We start from the raw sequence: 25,073 nt of genomic DNA, 5'->3' as shown, positions 1-25,073 counted from the left end.
GCTGGTCCAGACCTCCACACCACCAGTCTCCTGTTGGCCAACCCAGAACCGCAGATGTGCTCCCTTATGTAGGTGTGTAAAACAATCACTTCCTGCCCGAAGGCTCCCTCATATAGGTGTTTAAAAGTAAAATCCTGTCTTCTATACAGACAACTATAGGCAAAATAGGTAAATACATAAACATGTGTTGCAGTGTCCTATCATTAGAACAAGTCGTATTGTTGTTGAGATGGTGTCTGTGCCTGGAGGTAAGATGAAATGGTAATACAAAGGCTCTGTTAACAAAAATACTGTTAGAACTTTACACAGAAATGTTTAGCTAATAAACACATTTATTAACCAAAGGGAAATACATTTCACCAAATTGTTAAGGCGTGCCCTCTGGACAAATACAAACTAAATTCTACGAGCAGAAAGCAGTCCTCTACAGGGGACAGAAATGAATGAGTCGCTGGGTCTGTGAGGGATGTGTACTACGACACAACTGTAACACGTGTTGGCACAACTGAACACTTTATTACTGTTGCATTGGTAGTTAGCGCTGTGGTGGTCTTTTGAATTGCGTTTCTTTCAAGGTTTTCACAAACCAGAATTTACCACAAAAAACTGGGTGTGTGTATTCTTTATAAACTGTCATAAACTTCCAGATAAACTGTCTTGGCTATAAATATCTCCCCTTTTAAAGCTGCTATAACGACTAAGCATGTTTTATGGATAAAAAAATGAGTATTCAATGATGACTACGGAAACAACAAAAAACATTCTACCTTCAGTTTAAACACCATACATCATAGATTAAATACCAAACATAAGATTAAACACCAATTATTAAAACACCAAACTTTATAGATTAAACACCTAGCATATAACTAGATTGAACACCAAACATGGTAACTATAGCTATATTAAACCAAACATTGTAGCTATTAAACATCCCATATAACTACAGCGTTTGGCCATAATGTTTTGACCACAACTAGATCCACAAAACATTATAACTACAGATAGATTCAAAAAAACATTATAACTACAGATAGATTCAACCTACAGCCCGATTCAACTAAACATTATAACTATACAGCTAGATTCAACTAAACATTATAACTACAGCTAGATTCAATAACCATCATAACTACAGCTAGAATCAACTAAACATTATAACTATACAGCTAGATTCAACTAAACATTATAACTAGATTTAATAATCATCATAACTACAGCTAGATTCAATTAAACATTATGCTAGATTCAAACAAACATAATAACTAAAGCTAGATTCATCCAAACATTGTATCTGCAGCTAAATTCAACCACAAATGTATCTAAATATTTTTGAATTAATGATCACTATTACTTGGTTTTCATTCAAACTTTCCTGAACAATAGTTTCAGAATGTCCCTATACGCTCAACACACTAAATAGTGAATTACTGATGCAGCTAAAACATAGTAAAAACTCATACTTAAACATTTATGACAAATGGCAAACCCATTGTTGCAACACAAGCTGTCAATTAAATGGACATGAGGGCGTTCTCCTGCTCCTCAAAGGAGCTGTGAGCGCGCATGCAGCTCTAAACAGGTCCAAATTTTAAGATTAAGATTAGGGAAATTAAGATTACGGGTTCACATTGTTTAGTTCAAATATAGGCTATTTAGTATGTAGTATAGCAGAGTTCAAATAGCGATCTATTTAGAGACAATATTTTATATTGTGTGTGGTCAGACAAAGGGGTTTCAAATCAAATCATGTTTAATTAAAAATATAGTTAGTTACAGTGTATTTATTGGTGGAAAATGTATACACTTAATTTAAACTTATAAAGCACAAAAAAACTCTTCAACTACCGAAAATAATTGGAAAACCACAACTGAACGCAACCATTCAATTGACTTTTTCAATACAAGGATTGCAAAATCTGCTACTCCTCTGGCATGCTCACAAACAAAAGCCCGACTGAGTCTAACTACCTGTATTAGTCCGAATAGTGAATATCTGCCTGGAGAAAATACTCCTCAATCAAACAAACCTGTAACTGTCTCATTGTTACTCAGACGTTTGAATCGAACAAGGACTGGGACGGTTTCACGAGGCATATCTTAACACCCGCGTGTTTTGTCCTTCTGCTGTATCGAACATGTCGAAAGGTTTTTGAAGACCCCCGACCCCCACCCCTCCCCCCTCTCGACTTCATACACAAACACATCCACCCGCGGTTGGGTATGACGCCCGTGGCGAGGACGGGGAAGGGGTGGGGGCGTGAGGAAACGGGCTGGTGTGCCCTGGAAGTAATTCTTTCGCCCCAAAACACAAGGTGAAACGGGACCACCGGAGCATCGCACGTGGGACCCGCGCTCTACATTCCAGAACAGATGGAATCCGAGAGAAGCTCGAGCTACAGTACTTGGCAGAATAATTACACCAACAAGTGGTTTTGATAAAAGCGTTTAAATAGTGTCTTTCTTAACTTTCATACTAGTTATAGATTGTCCCAAGGCGATCCTAAACAGCAGTTTTCCTAGTGAGAATAACTTGCTCCCTGTGAAAGAGCTTTAAAGAGCTTTCAGAGTTAAAAACAGCCTGTACTGGACTCGTGATTAAATGGTTGTTTTATTAAACACTTATTAGACCCTTATTTGAAAATGAAAACGTAATCCCATATTGAATACAATGCATAACACACAAAGTTGTCAGTGGAAGCTGTTATGGTTCATAAAAATAAAATACATATTCATAATTGTTCAAAAGTGAAATTCTTATCAGACGCTATTTTCTTTCCAAATTATTCGTTCATAAATTAATACAAATGTACTACGGCCAAGCAGGAGAAAACTGTCAACCTTCATAATAATTATTCATAAATTGTGACCAACTGTCTGTTTATGAAAGTTACACATATCCCGTTCACATAGCCTAATGAACTACATAATAATTGTATACTATAAACTTACAAAACATCTATTCAAAATAAAATTTGAATGATCAAACTAAACGATATGAACGTAACTAATTTAGCCTAACAATAAAGCGTTTAAAACGAATTATGTTTATAATCCATAGCCTGTAATATCGTCTGTAATAAATACACTGATTATTTACGTTATTAAAACAGTGACCCATGTTTGTATTTACTAATTAGATTGTAATAAATGATAAATGAAAATATTTTGTATTAAATCGGACACTTGCGACGCATTATGTCGCAGTATTCTTCCTAATGCATTTCCAGACATTTCTGAAAAACGAAGTCAGGCCTAGTTATAGACTATTTACACTGATACCAGTCAACTAACATGACAGAGTCTAAATAAGTCACATATCATCAACAGCACAGCTACCACTAGTTCACCCAGCAAGCCCCTGGTAAAAAAGTTTGTGAAAGTGGCCTGACGTCACACTCCCACAATGCTCGCGCCCCATAACTCCGCTGCAGCCTGAGCACAGAGCGAGACACTCAGGCCCCGAATATAGAAAAAGTATAGAAAAAATTTTGAAAAAATAATAAAACAACAGATCGAAGAGAGAAAGTCCGGGAAAGGTGGCGTGGGGTCTCCCGCCGTCGCTTTGCTTCCAGTCCGGATGGATTGTTGCCGGGTTTCCATAAGAAATTGACAAATGCGGCGCTGGGAACTTTTTGGTGGGTAACTACTCGTTTTCTGAAGACCTCGTAATGTGGCTGCACGTTCTGATGTGTGCATGTTTTTTTAATGGGATTTGTATCATTACCGCAACTTTTTCCTCTCGTTATGGATATATTGACATTCGCAAGAGTTTACTTGTCATGATCATGTCGTTCTTACTCTACAGTTGAACCGGGTGGAATTTAGATTATTTTGTGGAAGTAGCCTGTGCTGTAAGCATCGGGCTATTTAATTTTTAATTACGCCGATCGTCTCCTCACTCGAAGCTTTGTCGATAAATATAAAGTCTGTGTAAATCATTGACACTCTAAACAACATGCATTTTGTCGACGGTGTCTTTGGGATTGTTGATTGATGTTCTGTGCAAGTTTTCCTCAAATTGCTGAATTTTAGACAATTTCCGAATATTTATCATGTTGAGCATGCCATTGCAGAGGAGCGAGGGAGATGTCAGGGGGAACGTGCCATGGTGAACGCTGCACTTTTGGTAAAAGTAGCCGACATAACATTTGTTCTGTGTTTACTCGCGTCATGTCTTATAGCCTAAACTCGCATGTTGCTCCATTTCTGAGTCCCCGAAAGGTCCAACCAACCTGAGAAGCCTAACTTTCTTCCTTTGATGAAACTCCGTCCAGTCAGTAGTAGGCTATAGCTATGTGTCGTGTGACATTTGTTTGTCGTTGATTGCGCATGTTTCCGTGCAGGTTGAGATGCTCGTTTTTCTGCTTTCGAAGTGAAACAACAAGCAGAGCAGCCAGTGGAGTACGAGCTAGCCCGCGAGGCGACTGCCGTGGCTCTCAGGTGTTGCTGTTGGCTTGATTCTTCATGTTGTTGTTTTGAACGTAATTTTGTGTTCTCTCCCTGCTCTATTTCTGCATATCAAACATTTGAATCAACAAGTGATTGATCATCCTGCACTAAATGAACTACTTTCTCCCTGAATATGGCTCTGTTTGCCTCGTCTGAGGAGATGTGTGGTAGTTTTGTGACAGTTAATGTTTGCTTTAGCCTAACAGCGTAAGCGGACGTCGTGCTATCTCTGTCCAACACCTGCAGACTGCCTTGCACTGTGTGTGTGTGTGTGTGTGTGTGTGTAAAAGGGGCAGTAATATTAGGATTCACCAATTAGACAGCCCACGTTGTAACTCTTATGACCACACCAACTTAATGTACACCACAGATCACCGAGGCCGCTCTCAGGCGCACTACACCCCACGGCTGCACGCGTGTGCGTGCAGGCCTGTCTGACACTGATACTCCACGTCAAATATGAACATGCACTTTGCATAAACAGTCAATTGGGCCACTTTGAGTTTTCTGTCATTTACCGAAACAGGGTTAGGCGTTCACGTGCAGGATAAATAACGTAGCTTAGTTATTTAAGTCTTAACTGTTTAACTGAGATTCCTTTTTGCGTGGAGACTTGCAAGCTCGCTCCATCAGGCGCGTTTCCAGCGCCTCGAGCTACATAATAAGGAAATGGAAGTGAGATCGTCACGAGACAATGCCTTTGTTATTGACATGTTTCTGTGCAAGTTGAGACTCGTGTTTCTGCTTCCGCCTCTTATAGTTCAATCTGTTCAGGAGAGTAACTTTACTCAGCAGCTTTCGGCGTTAAGTTTAGTTTTGTTTACACGATGCACGTTTATGTTTAAATTCCATTGATTAGATGCAATGATGGATGGGCAGAAGCCACTCTCGAATTAACTGTCAAATTCTTAAAAAACTTTAAAAAAAATGATATGAGGCAATAAGTTGCGGTAGTTTTAGCTTTAGTATTAGTTTACAGTAGCCTGCAAGTGTATAGTTATACTGTATATATATAAAATATATTCTAGGCTTATATATTTCACCCCAGCCAGCATATATTGTACCATAAACAGTATTTACACTACATACTGGACACATTTATTTCTACTACATATATAACACCAGCCTGCATAGGCCTAGGCCTATATACATCGTTTTATATTAAAGATTCTGCACGAACAACATAGATACCACTTACATTTTCTACATCTATTTCACCATCCAGAATATACATTCTACATATATAAACAGAATATTTATAGTGTATAACACATGTAGATTTATACTACATACATAACACTAGAGTAAACCCCATACTTTAGTTTGTATTTACTGGCTTCTCAACCTTGATCATGCAGCTGGAGGTTTTCTGACACCCCAGAACAAGTGCTTATTTCAGGCTAGTGGTTGGAGGGTTGTACACAACATCTTAGCTTTTGTGATTGCGAGAATGTGTGTGTGAGAGAGTGTGTGTGTAGTATAAGTGTGTTATCAACATGCAGTGAGGGAGAGTGTGTGAGGGAGAGAGCGTGTGTGTGAGGGAGAGAGTTCACACACACTGTTGTGCTTGTGTGTATTTCATCATGTGTGTTTGTGTGCAAGTGTCGTCAAGTTGTTGCTGTGTACTGTATGTGTGTGTGTACTGTGTGTGTGTGTGTACTGTGTGTGTGTGTGTACTGTATGTGTGTGTGTACTGTGTGTGTGTGTGTGTACTGTGTGTGCGTGTGTACTGTATGTGTGTGTGTACTGTGTGTGTGTGTGTACTGTGTGTGTGTGAATTGCATGTGTGTGTTTTTCTCCATGTGTATGTGTGGCAGATCGAGGGAGGTCTCCTCCCTGTCCCACAATGCAGTGCACCTCTGCGGGCAGTGGGCTGATTACCATGAGAAAGGAGCATCATGGGTATTGTGTGTGTGTGTAGGGGGGTGGCCCTCACTGGGGTGTGTGTGTGTGTGTGTATCCAGAGAAGAATCGGAAAGGCTCTGATCCCTCTCTTTGTGTTTCTTCACCTTCTGAGAGAAGAGGAGAGAGAGGGGGGAAGGGGGAGAGAAAAGGGGGATGGGGGAGAGGAAGGGGAGAGAGAGAGGGGGAGAGAAAGTGGGGAGAGAGTGAGGGGAATGGAGGAGAGAGAGGGGGGGAGAGAGAGAGGGGGATGGGGGAGAGGAAGGGAAGAGAGAGAGAGGAAGGAGTGTGGTAGAGTGCTGGAGGGGGAGGAGAGAGATGGGGGATGGGCAGGGGGAGGGAGAGAGGGACACTGGGTTCATGCTAGAATGTGAGTTAGCAGAGTGGAGGCTAGATTATAGCTCTATTTATTATTTTCTCCAGGCAGCAAGACACAAACATGGCCTCTTGAGCCTAAGAACTCGTCTCTCAAACAGCGCGTGTGTGTTTTTGCCTTCATGTGTGTGAGTGTTTGTGCACGTTTGTAAGTTTGTTTGTGTGTGTCTATTAGTAAATTCCAGGCAAGGAGGGTGAATACTGTATATTTATTTATGTTATATATGTTTCACACAGTAGCTGAATTGTTAGTTTAATTTGGTAGTAGGTGTCTGGTCACTCATTTAACCACTAACAGCAAGGGAGAGAGACAGAGGCCACTAACTAGGGGCAAGGGAGAGAGACAGAGGCCACTAACTAAGAGCAAGATGGATAGAGAAGGAGTGATGGAGAGAGATAAGATTGGAGCCTAGTTCAGATGCCTAGTATTCCTTCTAACCCTGGTATCCCTCTAACCCTGGTATCCCTCTAACCCTGGTATCCCTCTAACTCTAACCCTGGTATCCCTCTAACCCTGGTATCCCTCTAACCCTGGTATTCCTCTAACCCTAGTATCCCTCTAACCCTGGTATCCCTCTAACCCTGGTATTCCTCTAACCCTGGTATTCCTCTAACCCTAGTATTCCTCTAACCCTGGTATCCCTCTAACCCTGGTATCCCTCTAACTCTAGTATTCCTCTAACCCTGGTATCCCTAGCTCCCCTAGAAGGTGGGACTTTCATCTTGGTTCTGGAGTTTATTTGCATCAGTCAGTTGAGTAGAGAGTTCCACCAGACAAGCACACAACGATGATCTATAGACGCTGCAAAGTCTCTCTGAGGCATGAAGGTCAGAGCTTGGAATAACATTAGAAATAATAAAACCAAGAGTTTCATGAGACATTGAAGTATCAGAATGCCAGGCAAGCTGTCTGTCACCGTCACTCAACATCTTTGTTGTTACCCTGGTTACTTAGAGTCAGGCGTGTGGCTTTTAAAAATGCCGGCCAATAACTCTACCTTCGCCCAAGTCCGCCTATAAAGTGAAAGAGGCTGTCAAAATACAGAAATGAGTGGCAGACAAAGAGCGAGTGGGTCAGTCCCGTCATGGGAAATGAATTCAAGGTAAACTGTACAGTTTGCCACAGTTTATTTTCCGTCGCCCATGGTGGCCTGTCCAAGTACACATGGAAGACAAAGTAGAGAGGGTCAATGATGATTGTAATGACTTGGCATCCTAATAATACAGTTACATCCTCAATCTCTTAAAGGACTCCTGCCTTTTTAACAAAAGTTGTTCTGATCACCTTGACAGCTAAAAATATATGATTCAGAACTAAATGCATTGTTAATTTATGTTCACAACTAATTAGGATTCCTCCGTCAGGAGGAACCCTGTTGTAATGGTTGGTATTATTATTTTTATTAGGGTTCCCCCCGGTAGGAAGGAACCTATTGTTTTTGTTAGTATTCTTCTAATTATTATTTTCTTCTCCTTGTGCCCCAATATCTAAAAAAATCCCTGGCCATAAATGTTCTAATTTGGCACATTGATATTACATCCAAGCGGGTACCCCTACACCAAATATGGGCCACATAGGACTATAGGGGGCGCCACAGGCCACGCCCAAAAGTCAAATTTTTTAAGTGATGGCATTTCCACCCTATTGCTCCAATTCTTCTGAAACTTGGTGTGCATAACTCATTTTTCATGAGGAACAACAACAACAAAAACAAGGACCCATAATGGATTTTCCTGTACAGTTATAATTTTGGAAAACCTTCAAAATTCCTCTTCTCTTGAACCAAAGGTCTAATTGCCTTGTTTGAGTTTGGACCAAATCTGACAATGCTTGCCTTATTTTATTATCCAGTTACTGAACATGGCAAAGTCCAGATCTGGGAATGGCTCAATTGGGGGAGATGTTGTGCTGGTAAACGTAGGGTTGTAGGTTCAAACCAGTTAAAGGCAAAAAAAACCAGACAGAACAAGGGCTGCAACAACGAATCGATTAAAATCGATTATTAAAAGTGTTGGCAACGAATTTCATTATTGATTCGTTGTGTCGCGCGATTATTACACCACTCATAAGTCGCGGGGATGTTTGAGTATTAAAAACTTAAGTTTAGTTGAGCGCGGAGTAGAGCGGAGGTAAAGGAAAGACCATCGGAGAGACGTTGTTGAGTAACGTTGTTCTGAAACACATGGCGGATAAATCAGTACAACCTAAGTCATCCAAGGTGTGCAGCATTTCACAATAAATACGTCAAAAAGATGTCGAAAAGGTGTGTACTTTGCAGCGTCGTGTTAGGGACAGGGTGAAAACTACCCATACCATTTTGAAAAATGTAGACTTTTATAATATTTGTATGAATATAAAACCTCAAACAGACACCAGAGTATCTTAACAATGTCTGGTATTCTTCCACAGCCTTTACTTTTTCAATTAAGTTTAAAATAAAATGATAGAAAATCACTAATCTTTGAAAATAGCTTAATCCTCGCAAATCTTAACTTTTTTCAAAATGGTGTCAAAAAATCTTACATATACACCAGATTTTTCTAATAAAGTCTGGCCTACTTCCACAACCTTTCAATTTTCAAAAATGTTATAAACAAAACTCAAAAATTGCTAATCTATGAAACTAGCATAAAATCCACGCTAATATTAATTTTTAAATTGTGTGCTTGTTTGTGCACATTCTGAAGATTTAGATTTTTTTTTTATTCTGACAGACATTGCAGTTTCCAGTCTGGTTAATCCCAGTGTAAATATCTATGATGTAAATTTTACAACATTTTGCCATTTTGATGGAGGAATCCGCCATTGCTGCTTGCAGCTATATTTGTTAATTACTAGTGCTGTCAGACGATTAAAATATTTCATCACAATTAATCGAATTAATGTCATAGTTAACCCACGATTAATCGCAATTAATCGCACATTTTTATGTATTCTAAATGTCCATCGATTTCTTTTTCTTCTTCTTTTCTTTCTTCCTCAGCTGCAGAAAAACACAAGCTGCTTGTGGTCTGGTTTTGGTTTTAGCCAAGTTACCTATTCTTTTTCCAGAGAAACCTCTTACAATTTTTCAGCCCTTGTTAGTTTGGAGAGTAGCTAGTAGGTCCTGTTAGGTGAGCTAGCTAACCAACTAACCTAGCTGGCTAAGTTAAAGAGGTGAGCTGGCTAAGCTAGCTGGCTAAGTTAACGAGGTGAGCTAGCTAACCGGTTTAAGTTAGCTCGTTGAACAAATTAGCTAGCTACATTGTTTATGCAATTCTGTGTGATACTTTATAGATTACTTTATAGAATACAGCAGAATATGCAGATAGAGTGAGATTTTACATTTGATTTGTTAAATGTACTTTATATATATATATACTATATATTTATAATATAATGTATTATATTGATATATTAATTATAAAACATTTTGTATTATATAATATATAATATATTGTATTTATATTATATAATATAATGTATTTTGCGGCGCCTGTTTCAGTTTCCCTCACTGCTTCCTCCTTTTGAGTTTTTTTTAATCGGAACGTCATCTAAAAACAAACCCGTATTACTTTGTGTAATTAACTGATGTTTCACCTCTTTCGTTCGATTGGTGCATTTCTAATGTATCTAAAGTTACATTTACATTTATTCATTTAGCAGACGCTTTTATCCAAAGCGACTTCCAAGAGAGAGCTTTACAAAAGAGCTTAGGTCACTGATCATAACAACGAGATTGTCCCAAACAAAAGTTACCCTTGCTAATATAAAACAAGTAAGACAAATAAACCAAACAGCTTTATCAAGCAACGGCTTGAAACGCACCCCCTCCGACAATAATAATTTTTTAAAACTGATACTAATTACCAGAAGTTTTTTTAGGCTTTTTACAACCCCAGAACTTACCACATAAAACATAGTTTTCTTCTTTTAAATATGTAACACACTCCTGCCTAGACCCATACTACACATTTGTTTCACATACATAACACACAGACACACATTCTTACACACACACACACACATACACAGAAACACATTCCTACACACACTCACAGCACACACACACTCTCAGCCGTGGAAGGATGGAGTTGTTGGTGAGCACATTCTGCCAGGCTCTGCAGTATGCAAGGCTAAAATAGTAGCTGCACGCTAGATGCTTGAACCACATACTTCCTCTCTCCTTCTCCCTCCCTCACTCCCCTCTCTCTCTTCTTCCCCCTTTTGCTCCCTCCCATGCCCTCTCTTTCTCTCTCTCCCTCCCTCCCTCACTCCCCTCTCTTTCTCCTTCTCCCTCCCTCCCTTCCTCTCGCTCACTCCCCTCTCTCCCTCCTCCCTCTCTCCCACTGTCCCCTCTCTCCTCCCTCTTTCCCGGGTCTCTGTTCCTCCTCCCTTACCTCTCCTACCTCTCTTCCTGGTCTCTCTCTCCCTACCTCTCTCCCTGGTCTCTCTCCTCCTCCCTTTCTCTCCTCCTCCCTCCCTGTCCTCCATCCCTTCCCCTCTCTCTTTAGATGTAACAGGTACACACATCTCTGCTGGACAGGAAGTCATGTGACTTTGATCTGCCATATAATTGGTTCAGCGTGCACCAACCCAGAGTTGCTGTCAGTTGAGTCAGCGAATCACAGGAAACCTGATACAGAGAGAGAGGAAGAAAGAAAGACGGAGCGAGCGAGAGGGAGAAAGAAGAAAGGAATAGTTTAAATGGGCAGGTAAAAGAGTGAGAGGGTAGACACAGTATAGACCATAATAATCCATATCTTAGTTCTGATTCATCTTCCCTCTTTACTGTCATCTCTCCTTTCTTTCATCCTCTTTCTCACACTGACCTCAAGTATCCTGCTCTTTTATATCCTCTCTTTTCCTTTCTTCTATCCTCTCTCTCTCTCTCTCCCGCTCTCTCTCTCTCTCTCTCTCTCTCTCTCTCTCTCTCTCTCTCTGTCTCTCTCTCTCTCTCTCTCTCTCTCTCTCTCTCTCGCTTCAGTGTGACTGAAGGTCTTTCTGTGCTGGGTGGTGTGAAAGCTGTCCTAATTGTATGATAAAGTGAGATGGAGTTCAGTGAATAGGCAACAAAGGCTGTTCTGTTGCAGAGAGATTCATCCAGCCTTCGCCTCTCCAGTACAAGAGGGGACTGCAGCTACACACACACACACACACACACACACACACACACACACATCTATTATAAAACTCTGCTGGACTTATTCACGTGACCCGCCTCCCCTCCTCTGTATCCTCTCCTCTCTCTCCTCTCCCCCTTCTCCCCTCCCCCTCCTCTCTCTCCTCTCCACTCCTCCCTCCCTCTCTCCCTTCCTTTACATTTACATTTATGCATTTAGCAAACGCTTTTATCCAAAGCGACTTCCAAGAGAGAGTTTTACAAAAGTGCATAGGTTACTGATCATAACAACGAGAAAGCCCCAAACATTGCGGGTAGCCAAACATGAAACATACATTGTGAAACCAAATAAGTCCCAAAGGGAAGAACAATAAGAGCATGTAGTTAGACAAGTTACAATTAAACAGCAATAACCTCAAAAGTGCAAGAGTGTACCTGTGGAAAAAGCAAGCAACAATAATATATTTCACAGCGAGTACAATAATTTTAAGACAGTTACTACAAACCAACAAGAGCAACAAGTCTCTCAATAAGAGTCATTGTGATCCAGGGGAAAACTAACATCCTTTCTCTCTCTCTCTCTTTCTCTCTGTCAGTTAAGTTCAAAAAAGGCTTTATTGGCAAAAAATATATAAAATACGTCAATATTGCCAAAGCAACAATAAAAGAATAACTAGAGAGAGTACAATTTCTGGGGAAATTGTAGGGTGTGCCTGCTTGTGTCGGTTGCAGGTGGGTCCGTCCCCTTAAGTTTCTCCCTTCTAGTGACATTTTCAAGATTGTTTGAAATCCCCGGAAATGAGGACAGTACTATACACTGCCAGTGGGCGACCGAGTCCGACTCTGAGGCTAACGTCAAAACAAGATGCAGTCTCACTCAAATTCCAAGTTTGACACAAATTACAAAAATATGCTGACCCTCTGGCTGTCTTCGCAATCGCCATATCTTTAGCTAAAGAATTTGAGTGAGACCGCCTCAATACACACCATAGATCTATGGTGAATATATATATATATCTATGGTGTGTACTGTCTTCGAAATTACAGCTAAACTTTATGTCAAAAGAAACGTTCTCATTTCCGGCGCTAATGTCAAACTTATTTATGTTTTTGGGGGCATATTTTTGTATCCACCACCTGGCTGTCTTCACAATATAGTCATTACATTGCCCTCCTTCTGTTTTCTGGTTTAGAATTGACCAAATTATAAAATTACGAAAATACTACTGTGACTCTTTCTAGCATGGCTGCCGCCTAAGACTAGGCGGTCTCACGGGCGACCCGCACTCAAAAATCCGAGATGGCTGGGGTGGTATTTTTCACTCGTAATCCAAGCTCCAATTTGCGTGCTAGAACGTCTCTATCACGTTGTATCCATGCGTCGTTGCTAACGTGTGCTGACGTAGTGATGTAGGCTGGCACAGAGTACCCTTCGTTAACAGAAGACATTTTTGCCACAAAAACGTTGTAACCCCCTACACTGTGCAACGGAACGTAAATAAAAATACAAGTAACTCAATCAGGACCTCGACGTTGTCTATGTAGTCCAAATATTGACTGAGGCTTAGGGATGTGAAGAGAAACAATATTGATAATAATATATATGAGAGAGAACACTGGTTTGTGCTCGCCGAAGGCAAGCACACCCCAATGGTAATGATGGTAATGATAGGACTGTATGGAGTCTCCAGGTGATTCCCCACATGTTTTATTGCAAGTCAAGCCCTCTCTCCATCCCTCTGTCCCCCCATCCTCCTACCCCTCCTGATCTTTAAAGTATTGTACACAGAGACCACAAGGAAAGGAAAGTAGAGGGGGAGAGAGAGAGGGGGAGGGGGAGAGAGAGGGGGAGGGGGAGAGAGAGAGAGAGGTGGGGGAGAGAGAGAGGGAAGAGGGAGATAGAGAGTGGAGCCTGGTGGAGCCTGGTGGTCAGGCTGCTGAACAGTGTTAACCCGAGCTGTTGTCTAAGGCTGAGCTGACGTTGCCAAACTTAGACTTTGTTTGTTGCTGACATAGAGGGTTAGGGTTAGGGTTAGAGGTAGAGAGGCTGTCCCAGTGGACACACACACACACACACACACATTCATGCACACTCCCACTAAAACACACACACTCATTCACACACACACATACACACACACACACTCTTAAACCCCCCCACTCAAACACACTCGCACACACACAGCCACACACACTCACATACACACACACACAAGCACACACACACTCACTTAGACACCCATACACAAACGCAAGCACACACCAGCACACGGCTGTAGTTGTAAGCACCTTTTAGGGAGCACAGAGAGACCGAGAGAGAGAAGGAGACAGAAAAGGAGGAAGGAGAGAGACAGATGGAGAGAGAAAAGGAGAAAGGGAGATGGAGAGAGAAGGAGAGAAGGAAAGAGGGAATGAGAGAGAGAAGGAGAGTGAGTAGGAGAGATGGAGAGAGAGAAGGAGAGAGAGATGGAAAGACAGAAAGAGAGGAGATGGAGAGAGGGAAGGAGAGAGAGAAGGAAAGAGAGAAGGAGAGAGAAGAGAGAGGGAGAGAGAGAAGGAGAGAGGGAAAGAGAGAGGAAGATGGAGATAGACAAGGAGAGGAGATGGAGAGAGAGAAGGAGAGAGAGGAAAGAGGGAGAAGGAGAGAGAAAAGGAGAGAGGGAGATGGAGAGAGGGAGATGGAGGGAGAGGAGAGAGAGAGAAGGAGAAGGAGAGAGGAAAGGAGAGAGGAAGATGGAGAAAGACAAGGAGAGAGACAAGGAGAGAAGGAGATGGAGAGAGAGAAGGAGAGAGAGAAGGAGAGAGGGAGAATGAGAGAGAAAAGGAGAGAGGGAGATGGAGAGTGAGAAGGAGAGAGGGAGATGGAGAGAGAGAAGGAGAGAGGGAGATGGAGAGAGAGAAGGATAAAGAGAGAAGGAGAGAGGGAGATGGAGAGTGTTGGCATGGAGCCTGCTGGCAGAGTGCCTACTGCTGCTGTGTCACTATGGGACTCCCAGGCAGAAGGGCTTCCCCTAAACCTCCTCCACACACACTCACTCACACACACACAAACACACATTTACACACTTACATACAGATACACACACACACACACGTAGATACACACTCACAGACACGCATACACACACACGTGCACTTGCGCATGAGAACACACATGCATGTGCACTTATTATTTGGCTAGCTGTCCTTCCCCCTACACTAACAGGGGAGAGAAGGAGGAGGGAGAGGAGGAGGGAGAGGAGAGGAGAGAGGAGGAGGAGAAGAGGAGGAGGAGAGGAGGAGGGAGAGGAGGAGAGGAGGAGGGAGAGGAGGAGGAGAGGAGAGAGGAGGAGGGAGAGGAGGAGGGAGAGGAGAGGAGGGAGAGGAGAGGAGAGGAGGAGGGAGAGGAGGAGAGGAGGAGGAGAGGAGGAGGGAGAGGAGGAGGGAGAGGAGGAGAGGAGGAGGAGAGGAGGAGGGAGAGGAGGAGGAGAGGAGAGAGGTGGAGGGAGAGGAGAGAGGAGGAGGGAGAGGAGGAGAGGAGAGAGGAGGAGGAGAAGAAGAGGAGGAGAGGACGAGAGGAGGAGGGAGAGGAGAGAAGGAAGAGGAGAGGAGAGAGGAGGAGGAAAGAAGAAAGGGAGACAGGAGGAGGGAAGGAGGAGAGTAATAGAGGAGGACCTTAAGCCAGACTAGTCTAGAAAGAATGTTTGTTCGGCCACATTCCAGCCCCCCCCCCACACACACACACACCTGCCAGGTTAGGTCTAACTGTTGGGAAGATGGCACAGAAGTTTGGCACAGAACAGCTCCACCCATTTCTGCCCTCATCCTCTTTGCTCTCTCTCCATATTCTCTCTTTCTCACTCACACACACACATACTCACATGCACACAGACAAACACACAGTAACACGTTTCTCTACATTGTACCTATGGTCACAACCCTTTCCTGGAGGAAGAGGACCTGAAACTTAATGTCTTTCTGAAGAGAGGGATGAGGGGAGGTAGGGGAGGACACATGAGGGGAGGGAGGGGAGGAGAGATATGAGGGAGAGAGGAAAAGAGGGAAGAGGCAGGGATATTGGTTAAACATGGAGAATGGAAGCGTAAAAGACTGGATGAAATGCTGTGAAATGCTCCCTCCCCTGTCACTCCTGCTCCTCCATATCTCCCTCCCCCCGTCACTCCTGCTCCTCCAAACCTCCCTCCCCCCGTCATTCCTGCTCCCCCACACCTCCCTCCCCCTGTCACTCCTGCTCCTCCACACCTCCCTCCCCCCGTCACTCCTGCTCCTCCACACCTCCCTCCCCCTGTCACTCCTGCTCCTCCACACCTCCCTCCCCTGTCACTCCTGCTCCTCCACACCTCCCTCCCCCTGTCACTCCTGCTCCTCCACACCTCCCTCCCCCTGTCACTCCTGCTCCTCCACACCTCCCTCCCCTGTCACTCCTGCTCCTCCACACCTCCCTCCCCCCGTCACTCCTGCTCCTCCACACCTCCCTCCCCCTGTCACTCCTGCTCCTCCACACCTCTCTCCCCCTGTCACTCCTGCTCCTCCACACCTCCCTCCCTCTGTCACTCCTGCTCCTCCACACCTCCCTCCCCTGTCACTCCTGCTCCTCCACACCTCCCTCCCCCTGTCACTCCTGCTCCTCCACACCTCCCTCCCTCTGTCACTCCTGCTCCTCCACACCTCCCTCCCCTGTCACTCCTGCTCCTGCACACCTCCCTCCCCCTGTCACTCCTGCTCCTCCACACCTCTCTCCCCCCGTCACTCATGCTCCTCCACATTTCCCTCCTCTGTCACTCCTGCTCCTCCACACCTCCCTCCCCTGTCACTCCTGCTCCCCCACACCTCCCTCCCCCTGTCACTCCTGCTCCTCCACACCTCCCTCCCCCCGTCACTCCTGCTCCTCCACACCTCCCTCCCCCCGTCACTCCTGCTCCTCCACACCTCTCTCCTCTGTCAATCCTGCTCCTCCACACCTCCCTCCCCCTGTCACTCCTGCTCCTCCACACCTCCCTCCTCTGTCACTCCTGCTCCTCCACACCTCCCTCCCCCTGTCACTCCTACTCCTCCACACCTCCCTCCTCCTGTCACTCCTGCTCCTCCACACCTCCCTCCCCCCGTCACTCCTGCTCCTCCACACCTCCCTCCCCCTGTCACTCCTGCTCCTCCACACCTCCCTCCCCTGTCACTCCTGCTCCTCCACACCTCCCTCCCCCTGTCAATCCTGCTCCTCCACACCTCCCTCCCCCTGTCACTCCTGCTCCTCCACACCTCCCTCCTCTGTCACTCCTGCTCCTCCACACCTCCCTCCCCCTGTCACTCCTGCTCCTCCACACCTCCCTCCCCTTGTCACTCCTGCTCCTCCACACCTCCCTCCCCCGTCACTCCTGCTCCTCCACACCTCCCTCCCCCTGTCACTCCTGCTCCTCCACACCTCCCTCCCCTGTCACTCCTGCTCCTCCACACCTCCCTCCCCCTGTCAATCCTGCTCCTCCACACCTCCCTCCCCCAGTCACTCCTGCTCCTCCAAACCTCCCTCCCCCTGTCACTCCTGCTCCTCCTCACCTCCTCACCCTATATGTTAACCCTGACCCTGGGAGAGGGGGTAGGGAGGGAAATGGGGGAGGGAGGGTGTGTCGCTGTGTAGGTTGCCCCAATACACCCACCCTGAGGTGGTCACTAGCACACACACCACCCCCCCCCCTCACACACACACCACCCCCCCTCACACACCACCCCCCCTCACAAACCCCCACACACACCACCCCCACTTACACACACACACCCCTCAAACACACTCAATAGGAAGTGTATCACCCCCTTATCACCCCTGCTGGGTTACGACCTGAACACCATGCCATGGCTGTCACATCCACTTAACACACACACACACATGTATGCCTTGTGTGTGTGTGTGTGTGTACACTGTCATGTCACCCATGTTGAAATGTGCTGGTGCTACATGACTGTTCAGTGTGGAGGAAGAGGATTGGCCCATAAGGTCAGTGTGGAGGAAGAGGATTGGCCCATAAGGTCAGTGTGGAGGAAGAGGATTGGCCCATAAGGTCAGAGCTGAACAGGAGAGATTGCAACATTCTGACCCTGACCACTGACCCTAACTTGAGCTCTGATTCTGTTTTCAAGCTGGAGTAGCTGGTATAGTCCCACAGCTGGTAGGGTTGTTAGGGTTACGCAGGTTTGGAAAAACACGTTTGAGGCCTTGTGTGTGTGACCGTGTGTGCACTTGTGTCTGTATGTTTGTGTGTGTCTGTTAGAGGGTGTGTGTATGTACACATGTTTTGCTCAGTTTTCTTAATAATTAGCCTTTCCCACTTTCATAACATGTGCACACATGTATACAGTCACTCAAAGCTTCTCTTGTGTTCCCCACTGTTGTCTGAAGACACACATCCACACAGCCTACAGTGAAACCTAGTGGTGGAAACAGGCAACTGCACTCCAGGATCAAGAAACACAGCTAACATGTTTACATGTTCTGGGCATGTTGATCCTGGTAGAGAGTGACTGTTCTGGGCATGTTGACCCTGGTAGAGAGTGACTGTTCTGGGCATGTTGACCCTGGTAGAGAGTGACTGTTCTGGGCATGTTGACCCTGGTAGAGAGTGACTGTTCTGAACTTTTGAACTTTGTTTTCCTCTCTCAGGGCATTAAGGATGCAGAACACTATTCCCCACTCACCCCCAACCATAGCTGTTGGTACAGGGTGAGGAGGAGGAGGAGGAGGAGGAGGAGGAGGAGGAGGAGGAGAGAGACAGAGAGAGAGAGAGAGAGAAGAAGAGCGAGAGGGAGGACGAGGGGAGGCTGGAGGAAGATCAGATACTACAATACAGGTGAGTTCCTTTCCTATAAGTAACTGAGATAACCGTGTGGAGATAACCATAACACTGAGATAACCCCAACCCTGGGATAACCTAATTTAGAGATGTCTGTACTGAGGTAACCCTAACCTTGAGATGACCTAACTCAGAGATGTCTGTATTGAGATAACCCTAACCTTGAGATAACCATCTTAAAATTGTGTTCCTCTTACCTATGTTCTTTATTTGCTTTCCTCTAGGAGACTGAGAATAACCCCTCCACCAATAACAACCCTTCAAACAATCCTACCTCGCTCCGTCCCCCCTGGCTACAGCCACGCCCACGTAGCGCCCGATAGGTAGGGTCAGGGCGAAACACGGCCGCGTCTCCATGGCAACGGCACCCTAGGGCTGCCATGGCAGCAGCCGCAGCTGATGCCCAACGCCGCCATTATACCGCCCTGATCACGCCGGACGAAGAGCAGTGCAGAGACGCCGCAAGCCACGCCCCCAACGCCGCCGCCAAACTGTACGGGGAAACCGCCCTGCCACGGACGGAGAGAGAGAGAGAGCGAGAGAGGGAGAGGGGGAGAGAGAGGGAGAAAGTGAGGGAAGAGAGAGGAGGCAGTGGGAAGGAGTGTCCGTTGTGTGGGGTTCTGATTGGCTGTCAGGAGAAGCTCCGGCTTCACTCACTCTGTCACCGCGGAGAGAAGCTCCACCCTTCTCAGAGAGAGAGAGAGACGGAGAGGGAAGAGAGGAGTGAAGAGAAGGCGTTTCTCTGCTCTCAGCATCACTGCTCCAAGTCCTTCAGCTCCAAATACAAGCTCCTAAGGTACCTTCATCCAACACTGCAAACAAGCTACAACAATGCAGATAGAAACAACAGCAGATCAAGGTTCTAACAGTATTTCAAGTCAGAGTTGAGGAACAGTCTGTATTTACCAGGCACAGTGCAAAGTAACCACATCTCTACTACCAGACACAGTGTAAAGTACCATCTCAGCTACCAGACACAGTGTAAAGTAACATCTCACCTACCAGACACAGTGTAAAGTAACATATCTACTACCAGACACAGTGTAAAGTAACATCTCAGCTACCAGACACAGTGTAAAGTAACATATCTACTACCAGACACAGTGTAAAGTAAAATCTCCTAAGGTACCTTCATCCAACACTGCAAACAAACTACAACAATGCAAATAGAAACAACAGCAGATCACGGTTCTGACAGTATTTTGAGTCAAAGAACGGTCTGTATTTACCAGGCACAGTGCAAAGTAACCACATCTCCATTACCAGACACAGTGTAATGTAACATCTCTTCTACCAGGCACAGTGTAAAGTAACACGTCTACTACCAGATACAATGTAAAGTAACATCTCAGCTACCAGACACAGTGTAAAGTAACATCTCTTCTACCAGACACAGTGTAAAGTAACATATCTACTACCAAACAGTGTACTGTAACATCTCTTCTACCAGACACGGCACAGCAATGATGGTTCACATTCCAACATTCACTTTTATTCACCCAATAATGCATGTCGTAAATATTTACATTAAACTATATGGATGAGTAAAGCTCAGTGGTTAGGGTTATACGCTTCACTATATATTTCCCCCCTGGTTCGTCCCCTAGGATAAAAGCATCTGCTAAATGAGTAAATTATTAAACATAATTCCTGATCTGTCCATTTTCCTCTTTGACATTTGTCCTTCTCCCTCCACCCTTCCCCTCTCTCTTCCCTCCCTCTCCCCTGTCTCCCCCTCTCCCCTGCGCAGGCATATGGCCACACACTCCCCTCAGAAGACTCACCAGTGTTCGTTCTGCGAGAAGATGTTCCACCGCAAGGACCACCTGAAAAACCACCTTCAGACCCACGACCCAAACAAGGAGGCCTTCCGCTGCCAGGACTGTGGGAAGCACTACAACACCAAGCTGGGCTACAAGCGCCATGTGGCCATGCACTCAGCCACAGCAGGGGACCTCACCTGCAAGGTGTGCCTGCAGAGCTACGAGAGCACGCCGGCGCTGCTGGAGCACCTGAAGAGCCATTCGGGGAAGTCGTCGGGCGGCGCCAAGGAGAAGAAGCACCCCTGCGACCACTGCGACCGCCGCTTCTACACGCGCAAGGACGTCCGCCGCCACATGGTGGTGCACACGGGACGCAAGGACTTCCTGTGCCAGTACTGCGCCCAGCGCTTTGGCAGGAAGGACCACCTCACGAGACACGTGAAGAAGAGCCACTCCCAGGAGCTGCTGAAGATCAAGACAGAGCCGCCAGACCTGCTGGGGCTGCTGGGGTCTGGACCCATCAAGGAGGAGCTCAGCCCCATGATGTGCAGCATGAGCTCCACCAAGGACCCCCTCATGGCCAAGCCCTTCCCCGGCGGGACGGCCTTCCCTATGGGCATGTACAACCCCCACCACCTCCAGCCCCTGCCCAGCCCCGGAGGGGGGCACCACCCCTCCCTCATGCCCAGCTCCCTGTCTGCCGCTATGGGCATGGGCTGCCACATGGACCCCCCCACGTCCCTCCACCCCCACCACCTCCCTCACCACCCTCACCACCATCACCATCATCACCACCACCACCACCACCACCACTCCCCGCCCCTGCCCGCCCAAGGGCCCCAGCCCCTCCCACCCCCCCCTAAGTACCAGCTGGGATCTACCTCATATCTGCTGGAAAAGCCTCTCAAGGTGGAGATGGAGAGCTTCCTCATGGATCTGCAGAGCGGCCTCCCCGGGGCCCCCTCGCCTGGGGCCCACTCTGCAGACCCACTTGCTGCTGCTTCGCCCCCCAAAGAGGGGCTGGAGCCTTCGGCCGGCCTGCCAGATGACCTATGCGGGGACGCCCTTCTGTCCAAGAGCCCTGCCGTGATGTCCGAGTCTCTGTGTGCTGCTAACATGGACTTCTCCCACCTCCTCAGCTTCCTGCCCTTCAACCTGCCTCCCTACAGCGCCCCCATGAGCGCCGGAGGAATGGTGATGGGCTACACCTCGTCGGCAGCCTCCTCCTCTTCCTCCTCCTCCTCTTCCTCCTCCCTGCACGCCGCAGAGGCCCAGCTGGCAGCAGCATCCGGCTCCGCCTCCCTTACCTCTCTGCAGCTGCAACCTCAGGAGCTTGGGGGCCCTGCAGGGGGCCTGGGTGCCACGGGGGCACTGGGGCCCCTGCAGCCCCTCCCTCCAGTCTTCAGCTCCAGCCTCAGCACCACCACGCTGCCTCGCTTCCACCAAGCCTTCCAGTGACGGCTCCGAGCTGGACCCAGTCCTGCAGTTGGACCTAGTCCTGCAGCAAGACCCAGGCCTCAGCCCAGTCCAGCCCCAAACCAGCCCAGTACTATCCCAGCCCATCTCTAGCCCCATCCCAGTGGGTCGTCCCAGTCCCAGCTCTTCCCAGCCCCAGCCCAGTCCTACCCCAGACCCAGCTCTGATGTACCCGTAGTTAAAAAAAACACAAACGTTTTTTTATGCCTTCCATTAATCTTTATTGGAATAAAATAGCAAGATATCTAGTACCAGGCGTCCTGATCTCTCCTGTTGAGGAAGCAGCGTTGGTTCAGTACACCTCCTTCAGTAGCAGCCTGAGAGACACGTCCAGGCTGTCATCCTGACCAGGGTAGATCTGACCCAGGCTGTCATCATCCTGACCAGGGTAGATCTGACCCAGGCTGTCATCATCCTGACCAGGGTAGATCTGACCCAGGCTGACATCATCCTGACCAGGGTAGATCTGACCCAGGCTGTCATCATCCTGACCAGGGTAGATCTGACCCAGGCTGACCTCATCCTGACCAGGGTAGATCTGACCCAGGCTGTCATCATCCTGACCAGGGTAGATCTGACCCAGGCTGTCATCATCCTGACCAGGGTAGATCTGACCCAGGCTGACCTCATCCTGACCAGGGTAGATCTGACCCAGGCTGTCATCCTGACCAGGGTAGATCTGACCCAGGCTGTCATCATCCTGACCAGGGTAGATCTGACCCAGGCTGTCATCATCCTGACCAGGGTAGATCTGACCCAGGCTGACCTCATCCTGACCAGGGTAGATCTGACCCAGGCTGTCATCCTGACCAGGCTAGATCTGACCCAGGCTGTCATCATCCTGACCAGGGTAGATCTGACCCAGGCTGACCTCATCCTGACCAGGGTAGATCTGACCCAGGCTGACCTCATCCTGACCAGGGTAGATCTGACCCAGGCTGTCATCCTGACCAGGGTAGATCTGACCCAGGCTGTCATCCTGACCAGGGTAGATCTGACCCAGGCTGTCATCCTGACCAGGGTAGATCTGACCCAGGCTGTCATCCTGACCAGGGTAGATCTGACCCAGGCTGTCATCCTGACCAGGGTAGATCTGACCCAGGCTGTCATCCTGACCAGGGTAGATCTGACCCAGGCTGACCTCATCCTGACCAGGGTAGATCTGACCCAGGCTGACCTCATCCTGACCAGGGTAGATCTGACCCAGGCTGACCTCATCCTGACCAGGGTAGATCTGACCCAGGCTGACCTCATCCTGACCAGGGTAGATCTGACCCAGGCTGTCATCATCCTGACCAGGGTAGATCTGACCCAGGCTGTCATCCTGACCAGGCTAGATCTGACCCAGGCTGTCATCCTGACCAGGGTAGATCTGACCCAGGCTGTCATCCTGACCAGGCTAGATCTGACCCAGGCTGTCATCCTGACCAGGGTAGATCTCATCTGGCCTAACCCTGGCCAGTGTAAAGGGACATTGACCTGTATTTTATTGTCCTTGTCACATGCCAGCAAACATGTCCTAACCTTGACCTGAGGGTCATCTCTCCTCCAGCCACCTTCCACACACCAATCACCCCCTCATGGTCTCCATGACAACTACGATTTCAAATACAATGTTACATCGCTGTCTCACCTGCCGTATATTATCTAAAAGATATATATATATTTAGGAGAAACACGTAAAAAAATATATACATATATATTTCAGGCAGTTGTTTAGAGATGTAAGGTAATGATAATATGATAATGATAATATGATAATGATAACCCTGATCATAACCCTGACATATGTGAATAGCAGAACAGAAATGGCGATGACAGTCAAGGAAAACGTGTTGTGATGTTATTGCAGTGTACGATATATCTCATCAGAAATGAATATTATAATTGCTTTTATCTCAGTGTATTTAGGTAGATTCATTGAAAGGTGATGATGTTAATGATGTCCGGCAGGTGTATCTTGCATTTTATTGATCAGAAATGGATGAAGTATTAGTTTTCCCTTTTAGGTTTCTGTACTATATTCCTTCCTCTGTCCTGTTCTTCATTTTAGAATAGGAACTGTGGACGTGTCATAGGCTGTTAGTGGCATAAGAAGAGTGTTAGGATTTGAAATAGATTCTTTAAAAATCTCATAGGAGTGCTGCAAAGAACAACCAACAATGCTAGGCTACACAGTTTCAACATAACCCCCTTTTATTTTTGCTCTAAATCCAGTGTCCAGCCGCTTGTTAAGCTGTGATGCCATTGGCCACAATTCAGTAAGGTCTCATGCTATTGGTCAGACCCATGCTCAGCAGCCTATCACAACCCAAGCCCAAAGGGATGAAAGTGAAAGATGCTCCTGTTGTGTGTTGTGTACCGAACATGACGCCAGCTTGAAGGACAATGTTCTGTCATTGGGTGGGAGCACCTGTGTGTATCACAACGCAGGCAACAAACTGACGTTTGGAGAAGGCCCTCGTGGACTGGGTGGTCCTACCAGACTTTGCACCTTGTCTGTGCTCCCCTAACCTGGCGTAGCAGAAACTCCTGGGAGACTACCTACAGTTGCTAAGGAAAAGAAATACGATAACAAAAGTTCTACCATATCCACAAGGACAGTACAAAACATATTGCTGCTTTTAGCTACAGCTGGCCAACCCAGCTGTAGACCACTAGAACATGTCGAGGTGTACAGGAAGCTGAAACCTGCACAAGATAACCCTAACCCCGCACTCCTGCTCCTCTCTGCTCTCCTTCTCCTCTCTCCTGTCTCCTCTCTGCTCACTGCTTCTTCCATTCAGAGGATCAGGGTTTTGAGGACGGGTGAGGGGGACAGAGAAAGGGATGGGGGAGGAGGGGAGGGTCTTTGACATTCAAAGCAGGAGACCTCTGGCTCTGATGTTGATACGTCTTACATGTTGTCTGTTAGTTTGTCACATGATATTATTATTATTTTCTGTTTGTTAAAACAGGATCTTGAAAAACAACACAACACATCACCTCATTTTTGTTTTCTTTACCAAAACCTGGGGAGAAGAAGCTCCACGCAGCGCGACACATCGCTGAGTCTGTTTCTGATGTTGCCATTGATACTTTAGTCTCATTATTTGATGGTGGCCCTTTTACCTCCATCAGCTGATGTGTTTATGACATGAGTGTAGCAGAGGTGGTTTGAAGAT

At 46.5% G+C, this 25,073-nt stretch overlaps 1 protein-coding gene across 1 annotated transcript; it reads left to right on the top strand.

The window, feature by feature from the left end:
- The first annotated feature begins 3,424 nt into the window (after positions 1–3,424).
- On the top strand, positions 3,425–22,160 carry plagl2 (pleiomorphic adenoma gene-like 2). Its single transcript, XM_084679566.1, has 4 exons — positions 3,425–3,638; positions 18,481–18,667; positions 18,895–19,466; positions 20,421–22,160. The coding sequence occupies exons 3-4, from the start codon at positions 19,051–19,053 to the stop codon at positions 21,889–21,891; spliced, it is 1,887 nt and encodes a 628-aa protein (XP_084535692.1). The 5' UTR covers positions 3,425–3,638; positions 18,481–18,667; positions 18,895–19,050; the 3' UTR covers positions 21,892–22,160.
- Positions 22,161–25,073: the final 2,913 nt, after the last annotated feature.

The sequence above is a fragment of the Hypomesus nipponensis genome, chromosome 18, assembly GCF_054491055.1.
Source record: "Hypomesus nipponensis isolate SF chromosome 18, ASM5449105v1, whole genome shotgun sequence".
In the NCBI taxonomy this organism is placed as follows: Eukaryota; Metazoa; Chordata; class Actinopteri; order Osmeriformes; family Osmeridae; genus Hypomesus; species Hypomesus nipponensis.
Note: the sequence above shows the minus strand (reverse complement) of the source record. Positions and strands in the feature narration are given on the sequence as shown.

What these genes read in the sequence shown, in the direction of transcription:
- plagl2 (XM_084679566.1), top strand. Translation starts at nt 19,051, where the DNA reads ATGGCAGCAGCCGCAGCTGATGCCCAACGCCGCCATTATACCGCCCTG. An exon ending in TCCAAATACAAGCTCCTAAG is followed by an intron (nt 19,467 to 20,420) that starts GTACCTTCATCC and finishes TCCCCTGCGCAG; the next exon opens with GCATATGGCCACACACTCCC.